This window comes from Ambystoma mexicanum, chromosome 14 (assembly GCF_040938575.1).
Source record: "Ambystoma mexicanum isolate Mex_15411 chromosome 14, UKY_AmexF1_1, whole genome shotgun sequence".
In the NCBI taxonomy this organism is placed as follows: domain Eukaryota; kingdom Metazoa; phylum Chordata; class Amphibia; order Caudata; family Ambystomatidae; genus Ambystoma; species Ambystoma mexicanum.
The window spans coordinates 129,407,977-129,424,188 of NC_090940.1; the positions used below are offsets into that span (position 1 = coordinate 129,407,977).

Consider the following 16,212-nt stretch of genomic DNA (forward strand, 5'->3'; position numbering starts at 1 on the left):
GAAGGGTGGGGAGCGCACACCGAAAATCTGCACGCGAGGGGACTCTGGCTCCCGACGGAGAAGTCCCTGCATATCAACGTCCTGGAGCTCCGTGCAGTGTTTTGGGCCCTCAGGTCCTTCCTTCCGTCCCTGAAGGGCAAGGTGGTGAGGATCTTCACCGACAACACCACCACCATGTTTTACATCAGGAAACAGGGCGGAACCAGGTCCCCAGCGCTGTCCAAGGAGGCGCAGGACCTGTGGCATTGGGCCGTCGCCCAAGGGATTTTTCTGGTGCCGTTTCATCTGGCAGGGATAAAAAACACCATCGCCGACTCACTCAGCAGGGAGCTGCGCTCGTGCCACGAGTGGGAACTACGGCAGGATCTAGTGGATCGCCTCTTCCGACGGTGGGGCACACCCCAGATCGACCTGTTCGCGACGGCGACGAACACCAAGTGCCGGAGGTTCGCCAGCAGGTTTCCCCAGACGAGGAGCATGGGCGATGCTTTCTCGTTCCCCTGGGAGGGCCTGTTCCTCTACGCGTTCCCTCCCTTGCCTCTGCTAATCCGGCTCGTCAACCAGCTCAAGAGGTCACGGTGCAGGATGATCCTCGTCGCACCTGCGTGGCCGAGGCAGATATGGTTCCCGGACCTTCTGGACTTGTCAGCGTCCCCGCCGATCAAGCTGCCGGCGGACGCAGACCTACTCTCCAGGGAAGGAGGCGCCATCCTCCACCACGACCCGAAGTCGCTGAACTTGCAGGCCTGGCTCCTGCAGCGCTAGAGTTTGGAGGATACGACATACCGGCCGATTGCAGAGAGGTTCTTGCAAAGGCCAGGGCGTCCTCGACTCTTAAATGCTACGGACACAAATGGAAGAGGTTCTCTGTCTGGTGCCACGCACAGAAGATTAACCCTCTACGGATTACGGCTCCCCAAGTACTGCCGTACCTGCTGACGCTGGCCAAAGCTGGACTGGCACACGCGTCCATCAAGATTCATCTTGCTGCGATCTCCCGATACACCAGAACCACGGGGCGGACGTCCTTGTGGTCTCATCGTCTGGTGAAAGAGTTCATGAAGGGACTATTCAGATCGTTCCCGCCGGTGAAGGCTCCGGCCCCGGCGTGGGAGCTCAACGTGGTGCTGACCAAGCTCATGGGACCTCCGTTCGAGCCTCTGCACTCGGCCCCGTTGAAGTTTCTATCGTGGAAGACAGCTTTTCTCGTGGCCATCACCTCCGCACGACGAGTGGGTGAGATCCAGGCCCTTTCCTGCAAGGCCCCGTACTTGACTTTCCACGACACGAGGGTAGTGCTCAGGACGCACCCCTCCTTCATGCCCAAGGTACCGTCGGACTTCCATCTCAACGAACCCTTGGTGTTACCTGTGTTCTTCCCGTCGCCTTCGTCGCCGGCTGAGAGGACTTTGCACTCGCTGGATGTAGCTAGAGCGCTGAAGTTCTACGTGGATCGCACGAAGGGTTTTCGGAAGACGTCACAACTCTTTGTGAACTTTGGACCTGTCAATCAGGGGAAGGCTCTCTCGAAGGCTTCCATCTCCAGATGGCTCTCCGGCTGTATCATGTACTGTCACCGGTTGGCAAACCGACCGCTGCCTGGCCGTCCGAGAGCCCATTCCACCAGAGCGATCGCAGCTACCACGGCGTTCCTATCTGGTGTGCCCCTGCTGGACATATGCAGGGCTGCTACGTGGAGGTCGACGCACACCTTCACGAAATTCTACTGCGTCGACCGGGATTCCAGGGAGGAGTCCAGGGTCGGCCAAGCAGTGCTGCGCAACCTGTTCGCCTGAGGTGAGCCTGGTGAGGAGGTAAGATGCTTAATGTTGAGTTGATGTGATGCTTAATGTTGAGCCTTTGCCACTTCCCGTGGTTGTGCATGTGTGTACTGCTATGTATTCTTTATTCATGAGCATGTGAATCCATGCCAGACCCCATGCTGGAGAAGGAACAAGTTACTTACCTGTAACTGTTGTTCTCCAGCATGGGTCTGGCATGGATTCACATGCGAACCCTCCCGCCTACCCCTCTGCGGCTCTTCACTTGGTCATACTGCCACTTCACGTGCTTCCAAATCTGAAGATGGCTGCCAGAGGCGGTGCTTAGGTAGAGGGCAGTCATTGGCTGTGGTCAGTATGACGCAGAGACCAGTGATTGGTTATTGCTACGAAAGACAGATCAGAAACGAAACTGATACTGGTTTTTTCTTTACCGAGGATTCCCAGCCTGACGACGGGGAATATTCATGAGCATGTGAATCCATGCCAGACCCATGCTGGAGAACAACAGTTACAGGTAAGTAACTTGTTCCATCTCAATTTACCCCAGAAATGAATGGATATCTTGAAAGAGTCAAGAAAACCTAACACAAGGCACTTTTACTATGACAAATGGAAACAATTTGTTATTTGGTGCCAGAATAAGCAAATCAACCCAGTTGATTGTACTCATTCTAATGTTGTCACCCATATGCTCCACCTACTGGATGCAGGGTTAGTGTTTAAATCACTTAAAGTGCACCTGGCAGCTTTATTAGCCTACACCACTTCCCATAACAAGGTGTTATGGGGGAAAGTGCTAGTCATCAAAGCATTTATGGAAGGGGTGAGACTCCACCCTCCAATTTCTAACCCACCACCAGGTTGGGACCTTAATGTGGTACTTGCTAAGCTCATGGGACTTCCCTTTGAGCCCATGCACAAATCTAGTCTCAAACACATGACTTATAAAAGTGTCTTCTTAGTGGCCATCACCTCCATAAGAAGGGTCAGTGAAATTGAAGCTCTGTCAGGGCAGTATCCTTTCTTTACTATTCATAAGGATAAACCGGTTTTACACACTCACCCTAGGTTATCACCTAAGTTCATTTCCAAATTCCATGTTAACCAGTCTGTTGAGCTACCGGCCTTCTTCCAAGAACCACAAAGCTCTGCTGAGGTGAAATCCCACACACTAGATGTGAGGAGGGTGGTCCTCTACTATGTAGACAAGACTAGACTGCTAAGAAAGACAGATCAGCTGTTCGTCTCCATAGCTCCAGGCAGAGAAGGAGATTGTGTCTCTAAGAATGCCATCTCTATGTGGATAGTCAGATGTATCCAACTGTGCTATTCCCTTTCAGATAAAACACTGCCTTTTATTCCAAGGGCCCACTCTACAAGAGGTACTGGGGCCACTCTGGCTTTCATTGCAAATGTACCCCTTGACAGCATTTGCAAAGCAGCTACATGGAGCTCTATTCACACCTTTACTCAGCACTACTGCATTGACACTCATTCCAAGACAGATACTCAAGTGGGGCAAGCCGTTCTAAGACATCTGTTCGCTCATGAACCTTCTCACATCCCACCTCCTTCTTCTAACACTGCTCGCTAATCTATGCACAGCATGTTATCTAAGCAGATTCCACAAGCCTCAGAAGGGATACATTACTCACCGTAATCGTATTTCTGATGCTTGTATCTGCTTAGATTCACATGCGCCCACCCTTCCTACCCTCTGAGAGAAGGCGCATGGATGCTTGTAGTCTTATCTATCTTATCTGCTCGGATACTCTGTACTCACGCTACTCCTCTTGCTACCTCATGTCAGAAAAAATACAATCTGAGGGTCCTATACACGTGAGGGATCATGGGTACAGGGGACGTCATACTAGGGATAGTATTACTGGCGCACCCTGGTTCGGCGCCCCTTTTCAAGTTTCGAAAAACAAACTGTAATACTCTGCAGCTTCCACTAGATGTTGGCCTATGAACAGCATGTGAATCTTAGCAGATACAAGCATCAGAAATACGATTACGGTGAGTAATGTATCCCATATGTCCAACAATAATGATTTGACAATTCTTTATCGAAGATCCCACCCATAAAACATCCCATAAAATGTGCTACATCATCATACTTGAATATTATTGGTAGGCTCTAAATTACTTCTGCAGTGAAAAGGACATGTGCTTATCGGTTGACATGCGGTCACACTCTCCGTGAGTTGGCAGCATGATGACATGTTTTATGTAAATGGGAGGAGAGGACAAGCGTATCGCCTTTGTTCTTCATTAAATAAAACAGCCCATGTTATCTCCATGTCTGAGTTTTCAAGGACAAACTTCTAAAAATTCCAGCTCTCCTTATCCACACAACAGTAACCGCCATTCTGTTCTTGACACATTTATGAATACTGTTATTATGAATCCTACTGATTTTACCATGTGTAAAGTAATTATTTATCTGTTTAGACGCATCTGCATTTCTTTGACACGCCTAGCTGATCGCTGAGACATTAATATGTCTGACACTTAGGAAATGTCCTGGGATGTTCAGTTCGTCCGATAGACTTCAAATAGTCTGCCGTGCCGTTGTAACTTGATTTAACTTGACAGTTGAATGCTCCCAATGGTATCTTGTTCTGCTATGTAACCCTCCCATATGGAGCCCTGGGCTTTGACATTCCTTTGAGGCAGATACCATCTAACTGGCCACAGCATTTTCCTGAATGAAATGGATTTGTTCAACTGGCGTGCTTAGCTGGGGTCTTTCTTAAAGCTGCAGTGTTTGATTCTCTGCTGTTCTGGTAGAGTTTTAAAATGGCAACTGCTTGTCACGTTATTTTCCTTTGCAGGACACATTTATTTTGCATCTATTTTACTATCTACCGAGTTCCTGGTGCATGCCCTTCACATATTCTCTCCCTTCCTATGGGTAGTAGCAACCTTTACCTGCCTACCATTTTTCTGCTCTAGTTGTATAGTGAGTCCCTATCTTGTGTACAGGCCTTCCCGTCACCTAATCTATTCTATTTATAATACCTTCTCTGTTCCCTACTTATGTGGCGCAAAACAATAGTCTTTGTGTCAGCTGTATTTCCAGCAGAATTTAAAGTGCATTTTCAAATGTGTCCTTTCTTGCCTTATAATTTTGTTTCTTCTGAGGAAGGCATTGGGGCAGAGTCTGAACATGCCTCTGGTCAATAATTGCCCCACTACAAACATTTTTCTAAAGAGTAAGGGCAAGCATAGCTTTAGACACAGATGGATTATTGTTTCTGACTCTTAGACGTCAATGGCCCTTAGAAACATCAGTTAAGGGACGGTCCCTTCAGAGTTAGGGCCAGCTATGCATTACATCAACCCATGAACCGTAGTAAATAAAGGTTTTGAAACTAACATCTTTAAATCTGTGTCTCTGGATACCATGCCTGTCTCACACCATGCAAGAACGACCCCTCCCGAGCTCTATAAGGATATTCGCACATAATGGTAGCAATACATGCTTTGAAGCTTTGGTGTGGAAGTACAAAATGTTAGTTTAACAATGAGAAAGTAAATCGACAAAGTTAGCACATTAAATGTGGTTTTATTTTGTATTTAAATAGCAAGCTTGTATTCATATGAGCATTTCAATTGCAAATTTGGCTAAACTGGAGCATGTTTAACATGGGCGCACATCAGAGGTAGTGGAAAAGTAAACAGTTTCTCTATTAGAAAATTAAAGCATTTTCCCATGTTTTTGCTTTCTCGTTGGTGTGTTAAATAGGATGTTGCAGTGAAAAAAAAGGTTAGCTTGGAGAAAAAGTGTCTGGTTCAAAGATATCTTGCCAGGAAATTGCATAATAATGTGTCTGCTTTTGAAGTCAGAATGTTCAGAGTGCAGTCAATACCAGTAGTTATTGGCTTCACTCGGAACATGTGGTTGGCTGAGAGGTCGTCTATAACCGATGTCCATGTGCTAATAGAACACAGTTCATGAAACTCATTTCTCACTATTCCCATTATTTTTCAGTTCAAATTCATAATCCCCATTTTGTATATGTTGACCTCTTGTTGATATATCTTGTAAATGTGCCTTCTCCTGTGTCCTCATGTAATGCTGTGTTGACCTTAGTCACCAGCTGTTGTCTGCCCTTTTGCTCATGTGTATACCACTTGCCAACTAGTCCTAATTCCTGTGCCTTCAAATAAATTCATGGCAACAGTTGCCTTCCTAGAAGTCATTAAATACTTTTTAAAAACGGAACATGCTTGACAGCCCAACTAGCGCTCCTAAATGCAAAGTTCATTCGGGCTGTACAGTCTTTCAGCTCAAATTGTATTTCATGTCAATCCAGAACTTGTCACCTGTGAGCGGTTTTCAGTATTTGTAGTCCTGTCCAGATTTGCATTAAATAATCCTACAATAATATAGAAATGCACTTAATGTAGGTTATTGTATCACTCTTAATGAAATTTACAAATATAATTTTTAAATAAGTTGATAAAATAATGCTTTAATCCTCAAATAATGTAGGGATTGCCTTTAGTGAGCTTGGATGATTTTATACCTACTCATTGAGACACTCATGTTTTTTATTGTGTGAACTGAAATGTACCCTGACAGGGGCACCATGCAACCTGCCCTCTAGCATGTTCTCTTTTGAAAACTGTTCTGTTTTTCTGTTCCATCCTCAGGCCCATAGGCCACGACATCAAAAGAGGCGAATGTGTTCTGGCAAAAGGAACCCACATGGGACCTTCTGAGATTGGTCTCCTAGCTACCGTTGGGGTCACAGAAGTAGAAGTTAATAAGTTTCCAGTAGTTGCTGTCATGTCAACGGGGAACGAGGTAATACAAACTTGAGTTCATCTGGTTGTTGTCGTCCAGTCCTTTTTTGTAGCATGTGTTAGATAATGCAAGTTGTGTTATGACCATGAAGTAATTTTTCATGAATAATATATGGCTGGGTTGGACCATTGCTGATATATCCGGCCCAGTTGTATCTGAGTCTGAGAATAATGAACATCCCGTTTTATTGAAGGCTGCGTTTCCTGTGACTTGTTTCGAATAAAAACAAAAGGAAATCTATCTGTTTTCCGTCAGTACTTGTTTGTAAAAATGTAAAAAATCGGAAAAGCAGATATTCATGTATGGAAGTTGCATTGTCCGCAGCAATCACAGCATCAGCCATTTGTTAAGATAAAAATTGAGCTATACTTGATGTGGAAGAACCCAGCTCTGTTTGTGTCCTGCATGACCTGTGTGTGTATTAATAAACACGTTGTTATTAATTCGAATAAATGCATAAACCTATTAATTGCAAATTATTTTTTACAGCACAAACAATGAATGTGGAAAAATGCAGTCAAAGCAGCCAAAAATGAGTATAAATAAAGACAAAAATACCATAAACCTTGACCATTAGTAATGTTGCAAAAGAATGTATTTTTCTTAAGTTATAGTAATTTGGCAGGTGGGGGTGCCAGTGAAATATAGTAGGCACTATACACGACCAGTTATTCTCCAGCATGGGTCTGGCATGGATTCCCATGCTTATGAATATTCCCTGCCGCCAGGCCAGGAATCCTCCGTAAGACAAAGAAAGCAGTTTTGCTTTAAAAGCTTGAAAACTGCCTTTCTGTCATTATCCTATCATTGGAGATTGGGTCATACTGCACCCATCCAATGACGACCTTCTCCCGAGTCCTGCCCCCGGCGGCCATCTTCAGATTCAAAGCATGTGAGGTCCAGAAGAGCACAGTGGGGAAGGAGGCAGGGTTTTTATGTGAATCCATGCCAGACACATGCTGGAAAAAAGTTACAGTTAAGTAACTTGTACCTTCTCCAGCATGGGGTTTGGCATGAATTCACATGCTCGTGTATACGATTATACAGAAGTACACATATACACAACCACGGGAGGTGGCAAAGCTCAACAGAAGAAACACTTTCCCCTGGAACTGACTCGCCTCAAGCAAATGGGTTGCGTTGCACCGCTTGTCCGATGCTGGTCTCTGTGTCTGGAATCCTTGGTGACACAGTAGAACCTGGTGAAGGTTTTGCATAGACCTCCACGTAGCATCCCTGCAAATGTCCAGTAGGGAACCTCAGAGAGAAACACTGTAGTTGCAGCAATGGCTCTGGTGGAATGGGCTTGAGGCCGTCCCGGGAGTGGTCTGTCAGCCAAGCGATGACAGTGCATGATGCAGCAGCAGAGCCACCTGGATCTGGAAGCCTTTCACACAGCATTTCCCTGATTCACAGGACCATAGTTCACAAAAAGTTGAGAAGTCTTCCGAAAATCCTTTGTGCGAGCTACATAGAAAGTCAAGGCCTAAGCAAAGTCCACCGTATGCAGTGACAGTTCAGTAGCTGACGCAGGATTCCAGAAGAAGCCTGGAAGCACCAGGGGTTTGCTAAGGTGGAATGTAGACGTAACCTTAGGAATAAAGGAAGGGTTGGACCGAATCACCACCCTCGCAGCATGAAACTACAGGTATAGCCAGGTATAACAGGTATAGCCATATGAAACAAGGTGATATTGGTCATGCATCTATTGTCTAGGAAAGACCCTCATTTTATCTACAGAATCCATAACAATAATTATATTTAAAAGCAGTGGCACTTAAAATATGCTTCTTTGGCCATATAAAGATCAGAGCCTCAAAGCTAATCCCTAGTTAGCCATTCGTTGAGTTGCTGGGGATCTAAAATTGGCAGTTGTGTGGTAAGTCCAAGAAAACAAATGCTTATGTGACAGCAAGTTGAGCAACTTTAATCCATTGAAATTATAGCTATGCATGGTCTTTTAGCCATTTATATGAATATTGCTTGGAACTAATAATCAAAAAGGAGGATACAATTCATTCTCTGCTATTCATTGATACCTGTTTTGGATCTGAGTTAAATAACTGCAGCTGAAAAGAACGAGGCTGAATACTGCAAAGCTGATATGTTTGCATTTTCAAAATGTCAAATTTTTCTTATTTTTTTACATTTGTCCCCTGCTTTTGATGTAATGTAAGCGGGGGGACACTCCCCGCAGCCCATAAGGCCGAACTAGGAGAGCAGGGAACACCGCCCGCGCCCCTCATTCGGCATTATGGGATTCGAAGTTTTATACTATGCAGAATGCGCACAAAATGCACATATTTTTTTTCTGTCTTTTCAGGTAATTAAACCTTTTTTATTTTTCAGGTGCTTATTTAAAGTTTAATCTGTAACGGGAGTCGTCAACCTTTGGCTCTCCAGATTTTCCGGACTACAACTTCCATCATTGCTCCCCAGCTGGGCAATGGTGAGAGATCATAGAAGTCTTAGTCCAAAACATCTGGGGAGTCTCAGATAATTTCAGATCACCTGAGCAAGGAAAGGTTGTTACCTATTAATACCAGTGAAACAGTAAATTGCGAGGTAGAAAAGGGAAACTGGATTCATTCCGACAACAGTCCGAAGCGGTAGCAGGATGCATTCCTATTGGCACGCAGATACAAAATTGGTGAAAAAATAAATTACATTATTCGTGTATTACGTATGCAAAGTGTTGTATTGCACATTACAAAAATATTGTGATATAAGTAAAAATAAAGAGAAGAACAGCCCTTTAACAAGCATTTGAAAGGAAATAGTCTCTCCTGATCATCCCAATTACAATCGCTGATCCACATCATGCTACCTAAAGATTTCATTCCCGAATTAAGGCAACAACAGTTGATGTAACCATGCACTCATTTGTGTCCTAATTTGTTCCTAGCACACTGTCAAGGTGATTTTGGGAAAGTACGTTATCATTTATTTTTAAAACGATTAAACCACATTTCCACTGTTTTGGAACCAGTGGTCAAAGTGTACGAAAAGAAGTAGTGGAACTATGTTCCCTGCTTTCCTGCACCCACTCCCCACAAACCCCATCACCACGCCCCCTCCCACATACAATACAAACCCCCAAACACGTGCACCTGCTGTTTAAGGGAACGTTCAGTGCAGTGCACTGAAAGTGCAAGCTGCAACATCTTCCTGCACTTTTATTTTAAAACGAAATCACAGTTTCTTTTTAAAAATAAAAGTATAGGAGCTGTAAAACGTAATTTAAAAAAGTAGAGGAGCACCGCTCCCGACCGTTCCCGCTCACTTCGACCACTGTTTGGAACTAGCGAGCTCTTAGTATATCCAAATATCTACTTTGTTGTTCGGTTACACAAACGAAGAATGCCCACTGTGTGCGTTGGTGCCTTTTTTTTAGACATTGTAGTGTCTCATTAAATTATTAAATATCATGATGCTTGATGTATGTGGCTTCCACAAGGAGCCGGCTATAGCAAGACCAGTGCACGTCATTGGAACTATTATTTCCATAATCTTTGGGCAATCCTAAGGAGATTTCTGAAGGTTCTTATAAACGAGAAAAGCAAGGATCTGTGACCAGGACACATTTGGCATGATTGGTGGGTTAGGTTTATGTTGCGGAGTTCTCCAATACACCAATTTAACTGATTATAGATTTGAAAAAAAGCAGATGGCAGAGCTCTGCAAACACTGGTGCCACCTGCATGTGATTAGGGTACAGTCTAAAAGTTGTGTACTTCGATATCTCTGATATGTTACATAACTAACCTCCAATATGTTAGTGGTTGTAACATGAATTTCCACTTCAAACGATAGTGACTTGGGATCTTACAATAATTGGTTTACTACCAAACCCTAATCTTAAAATAAATTAAGTTTCCATCCCACCACATACATAAGTATGAAGTGTACAATAAGTCACTCTTGAAACGCCTATTGAATTTTGAGATACATAGTTTTCTTCCTTATGTTTTTTCATTAATGTAAATATTGGGCAAAAATGACAGGGTCGTATTTTTAAAAAAAAAAAAGAAAAAAAAAGGCTGGGAAGGAGACCGCTAGGGAGTGCAGGGAAGATGGCCGCATAGACTTACAGCTCCCGCTCCCTCCAGAGACAAAGTGATGAGAGAGTGCCTTTTGCCCACCCGAAAATAGGAAAATATATGTGTGCTGAGGCAAGAGACAAAGCAACCGCAGGAAAGAAAGTGGGCAGCAAAAGCCAAAGACACAGGAAAACCCTCCAGGGAGAAGAGGTGACTGGGCCCTTCCCACGGTACAACCAGTCTGGCTTACTGGATGGGTGAGACGCCCAAGGGCTCCAGTATGACAAGTGGAAGAGGAGAACGCTACCAGGCTCTCCAGCACAGGACAGCGGACGACAGAAGGAGTGCTGAAGGTTCACCCCCGGATGCCGAGGGTGGTGCTGGGAGAGGAGCGGGGAGGAGTCGAGGCCCGGAGGCGCAGTAGACCGGAGAGGAAGGACTGGCAGCAAGCGAGCAACGGCTACAATGGCGGCCCCGGTCTCAGAGAGCGGATCCCTCAGAAGTGTGCAGAGAAGAGGAGGAGCCCAGCCCAGGAGAGCAGAGACCCTCGCCAGACAGAGAATCATCGGTTGTGGCCCGGGACCCTGTGCCATAGAACCATACGTCGCCCGGCAGACAGCAAAGCAGCGAAGGAGCCGATGGTGGAGGGGACGAGAGATGGGAGAAGATGACGGAGAGTGCGCCCAAAGTGAGGAGAGCCCCCAGCGGACAAAGGGAACTACCAGGTGATGCCGATGACGTGCCCAGCTCCAGCGCCATCAGACCGCACCTCTCCCAGCAGATAGTGGCATAGTGAGGCGGCCGGCTGGGAAGCGGAGGAGGAGCGGTGATGGGGCTGGTGTGCCCAGAGCCCTAGAAGCTACCCACAAATGCCAATATTACCTACCACTGAGTCACATAGGGGCCTGAAGTTGGGGTGAAGTACCCTGAGGGGCACCTGAACGCACAGACGGGGGGATAAAAAAAAGGAGGGGGGGAACACAGTACTCCACTCTTGCGTCACTGCCCCCCACCAAGGCAAGAGGGGCAGAGGCAACAAAAGTACAAGAGAACCCAGCAACACGAGGGACTAGCTTGCAGCGCAGAGGGAGAGGAAGAAAGCACACACCAGAAGTCCTGAGAAGATAGAAATAAACAAGGAATGCAATAGAAAGGACTTGTGGTGCATAGACCCGCACCCCAAGGCCTCAGAGTGTTGGAGCCAACTTCAGTAGTGCCATTAAGCCTAAAGTGTGGAGAGGTGGAAGAAAAGTGCTGAGTGGAGTGAGGCAAAGTGACCCAACCAAAACAGAGGACACACGCTCAAACTTGAGGATTGGGGACTGTAAAGCACAGGGCATTGGGGTGCTTGGTACAGCGGGACTCGGAGGAACCAGCTCCCACGAACCGGAAAAGCTAGAAGACACACTGGGAAGAGCAATAGAAGGCCCAAGGCCGAGGCCTACCCCACAGCTCTCACAGCCACAACCAAAGTAAGGTGTCCCACATGTGGAGAACACAAGTGGGAAACGGGTGACAAACCACAAGGCTGCTAGACAATCACAGCAGAAGGAGGAAGCTCGAACAGGAGGAGAGACGTGGGGAGAGAAGGCATGGCACCACTGAGTAAGTGAATGTTGGTATAATACTGGGAGGTGAAAAAGAAGTGCGATAAAGTAGGTGCAAAGTGAAAGAGCAAGGGGTAAGGGGCCAAGGGAGCGAACACGAGCAGTGTGGAACAGCGACGAAAGGAAGCCAAAAATAGGAGGAACGAAGTGACTCTGGCAGGAGACAAGGCGATAAGAGGAAAACCAGGGGAGAGTAGGAAGGACCCCAGGAACAGTGGAAAGACAAAGATGGACAGCACGGCGTCGCAATCGGGGAAAGTGGGAATAACACCAAGAAAGGCACCAGAGATGAAAATGTTGGCGGAAAAGGACATGTCATTGTTTTCACCGAAGGAGGACACAGGGCACATACTGGCGGAAATAAAGGCCCTTGGGGAGACATACAGGCCTCGCTAACAAACTTAACTGGCAGGATGTCAACGGTGGAGAACAAGGTAGAGGGCCTAGAGCACAACCAACTGAAGGCTGACCTTGGCGAAATGAGGCTCGATGCCAGGCTGATAGAACTTGAACTCCGAGAAGAAGAGGTCATGTTCAAAATGGATGACCTAGAAAATAGGAGAAGGAGAAACAACATAAGGATACTAGGCCTGAAGGAAATGGCAAGGGGAAACACAGAGGCAAGTGGAGGAGAAAGTACAAGCCCTAGTGAACCACCTGATCGAGGCAGATGGAGTAAACCGATACAATTGGAAAGGGCACACAGAGGAGGCAAGCCATATGGAAGTGGCCCTTGCTCCATAGTAGCAAAGTTCCTGAGCTATAAGTACAAGACGGAGGTATTGAATAGAGCAAAGTAACAGAGAGAACAGGACTTCGAAGGCTTTAAGGTGATGATTTAGCAGGATTTGTCCAACCAACCTCACTCTTTCTAGGCGCAAAGCCTGTAGGCCCCTCACCAAGTGGCTACAAGAGAAGGGCATTAGGTATAGATGGGGATATCCACTCTCACTGCAGTTCAAGGTGGAAGCAGTGGACTACCATATAACCTCTGCAGAAGAGGCAGAACAAGCCCTAAGTCACCTCATGGCCCTCACTGAAATGGAAGTAAGGGACTCTGAGGGACCGAGTACAAGCAGGGAAAGAGCAGGCCGAGTATTAGGCCCGCAGAGGAGGAGAAAAGGCAAACGGGCAGGAAATGCATGAGGCTGAATGGACCATCACAAAACAAGGCGCCAAGAACGCTGGAGCAACCACGAGAGAACAATCCTAGAGAATAGATGACGTAAAGGCCGAAGAGCTAATGGAAGAATCGGGTGGAAGGTACAAGTATGAACATGGCTCTCTGGAGGGAGGCTGTAGTCTCAGCTCCAAGGTGACCCTCCATGGGAGGGAGGGTGTCTAAGAAACTTTTATTGAAACTTAAGTTACAGTTGCACACAGTTATGTAGTTAATAAGTGGTTCCTGTTATTGGACTGGCCCTGGGGTAGAAGTCAACGGCCACAAGAAATGTGTTCCCCAAAGCAACGCAGGGGGGCAAAGGGTAGCGTCATATGCTGGGCAAACGAAGAAAAGGTGGGCAAGTTGGTGCATTTACAATGAGGAAGGATGAAGCTGATGGGGGTCTGGTGGTGGGAACGTTAAACGTAAAGGGTTTAAACTCCCCGACAAAGAGGTTGCTGGTCGCGAGAGAATTCCCCAAAACCTCCCTAGGCGTGCTGTTCCTGCAAGAAACACGCTTAATAAAAGGGGAAGAATGGGCACTGAGAGGGCCAGGAATAGGACAAGTCCACTGGTCATCGGGGAACTCCAAAAAGGGTGGAGTAGGAATTGTATTACACAAACAATGCAAACTAAGGGAATGTGTAGCCACTAACATGCTGGAGGGCAGGTTACTGATACTGCAGGGAGTTATGGAGGGTGCGAAAATACCATTGGCAATGATGTACGTGCCCAACTAGGGACAAGCACAGTTCATAAATAGGGCGCTCGATGCAATACAAAAGCTGGAGGCTGACTTCTACATTATAGGGGGAAACTTCAACTCCTGGGCAAATGAAACCTGGGACAGGAAGGTAAGGGGGCAAGAGAGGCCAAGAGGAGCTGGGGACGGAATGGGGTACCTAGGGCGGGCAATTGAGTCACAAGGTTTGGTTGATGTGTGGAGGATGCAACACCCGCATGAGGAAGGGTGCACCTTTTTCTCGGACCCACACAAAACGTATATTAGGATTGACTATCTTCTCCTAAATAGAGACCAGGGGACAAGGGTAATGGGATGTGACAATAAGCTAGTGGGATGGTCTGATCATGATATGGTACTTATGACCCTAGACGTAAAGGGACTACACCCGGCCAGGGGGCACTTGGCCTTGTAACAAAACGCTCTGGAAGGACCTGATTTTTGCAGAACGGCTAGCCAAAACAATCATCGAATATTTTCGAATTAAATGACACCGGGAAAGCACATGCAGGAGTGGCCTGGGATGCGGGGCAGGCCACTTGGAGAGGACTGATAATTAGTGAGGGTGAAAGACGCAAAAGGAAAATAAATCATAGGGAGGAGAGATTGAGAAAAGAGATAGTGGAGGGAGAGGAAATGATGCACGCTACAAAGGGGGATGCCGATGAACAGACAGGGAGGCAATACTCACAAAAAGGGCCGAGCTGAAAGAGTTGGGGCTGGTTGAGACCCTAAGGAAATTGAGGTACCTCAAACAGAAACACTACGAAAAAGGGGACAAGGCAGTCACTCTTGGCGGCAAGGCTGTGGGCACAAAGAGCAGAAAGATGGGTATCTAATCTAGAGATTCCTGAGGGGTACAACCGGGTGGTGCCGAAAGATATTGCAGAAGGATTCGCCCAATATTACGAAAAGCTATATACATCTGAGGCCCCAGGTGGGGAAGTTGCAGTAGGCGAGTATTTGAGAGAGGTGGATATGATTAGGATTATAAACCCAGAGGTAGAGCAGTTTGATAGCCCGATAACCTCAGAAGAGGTGCAGGAGGGGATGTTGCGCCTACCCAATGGAAAGGCGCGGGGGAAGGATGGATATACCATCGGGTTCTATAAGAGATACGCTGGGGTCCTGTCGCAACACATGGTGAAGTTATACAACCATATCCTAGAAACGGGAGAGGCACTGGCCACGTTTAATAAGGCACTGATCTCTGTGATCCCAAAAGAAGGAAGAGACCCAACTCAATGCTCATCATACCTCCCCATCTTACTCCCGAATGTGGATGAGAAAATCTTAACGCAGATCTTAGCAACGTCTTTTAAAGAGAAACTACCCTGAATAGTCCACCCAGATCAGATGGGATTTATAGCAGGAAGGCAGGGCCCAGATGCAATTAGGAAAACTCTGGACCTTATGGAACATGTGGGTGTAGAAACGGGAGATCATGCACTGCTGAGTTTGGACGTCGAGAAGACCTTCGACCGAGTCGAATGGGGGTTCTTATTTGCTGTCCTGCGAAAGATAGGAGTGGGTGATAGGATGTTTAGAGCTATCAGGGTGATATACTCCGGGCCCATTGCAAGGGTTGTGGTAAACGGAACAAAGTCTAGTGAATTTCCCCTCAGTAGGGACACCAGGCAGGGGTGTCCCTTATCACCCCTCCTCTTTGCCCTGACCATGGAACCGTTTGGAGAGAAGATACGTATGGACAGCCAGGTAAGAGGTATTAGGGTGGGGGGCGATAGCCATAAAGTGAGCATATATGCAGACAATATGTTGTTGTACCTCACAGAGGTAAAGCAGGCGGTCCCGAGGGTGCTACGGATACTCGAGTTTGGGAGCGTATCAGGGTTCAAGGTAAATGTGAGAAAGTCGGTCCTCCTCCCCTGAAACGTGGGACGGAAGAACAAACCGGAGAATGGGGAGGGTTAGGGGGATCAGTGGATGGGGACAATATAAAATACTTGGAGGTGACAATAGCCAGGGATCTAGACATCTTATATCAGAGCAATTTCCCCCATTATTACACCGGCTCTTCAGGGAGCTAGAAACCTGGTCAAA

The 16,212-nt window shown here is 46.7% G+C and overlaps 1 protein-coding gene across 38 annotated transcripts in view; it reads left to right on the forward strand.

The window, feature by feature from the left end:
- GPHN (gephyrin) overlaps positions 1 to 16,212 on the forward strand; it is a 2,801,546-nt gene that overhangs the window by 2,502,437 nt on the left and 282,897 nt on the right. For all 38 annotated transcript variants that reach the window (XM_069638674.1, XM_069638676.1, XM_069638677.1 and 35 more), the window contains one exon: positions 6,447 to 6,600. In XM_069638674.1, the coding sequence (XP_069494775.1) occupies positions 6,447 to 6,600 (154 nt within the window). The remainder of the gene's footprint in view (positions 1 to 6,446; positions 6,601 to 16,212) is intronic.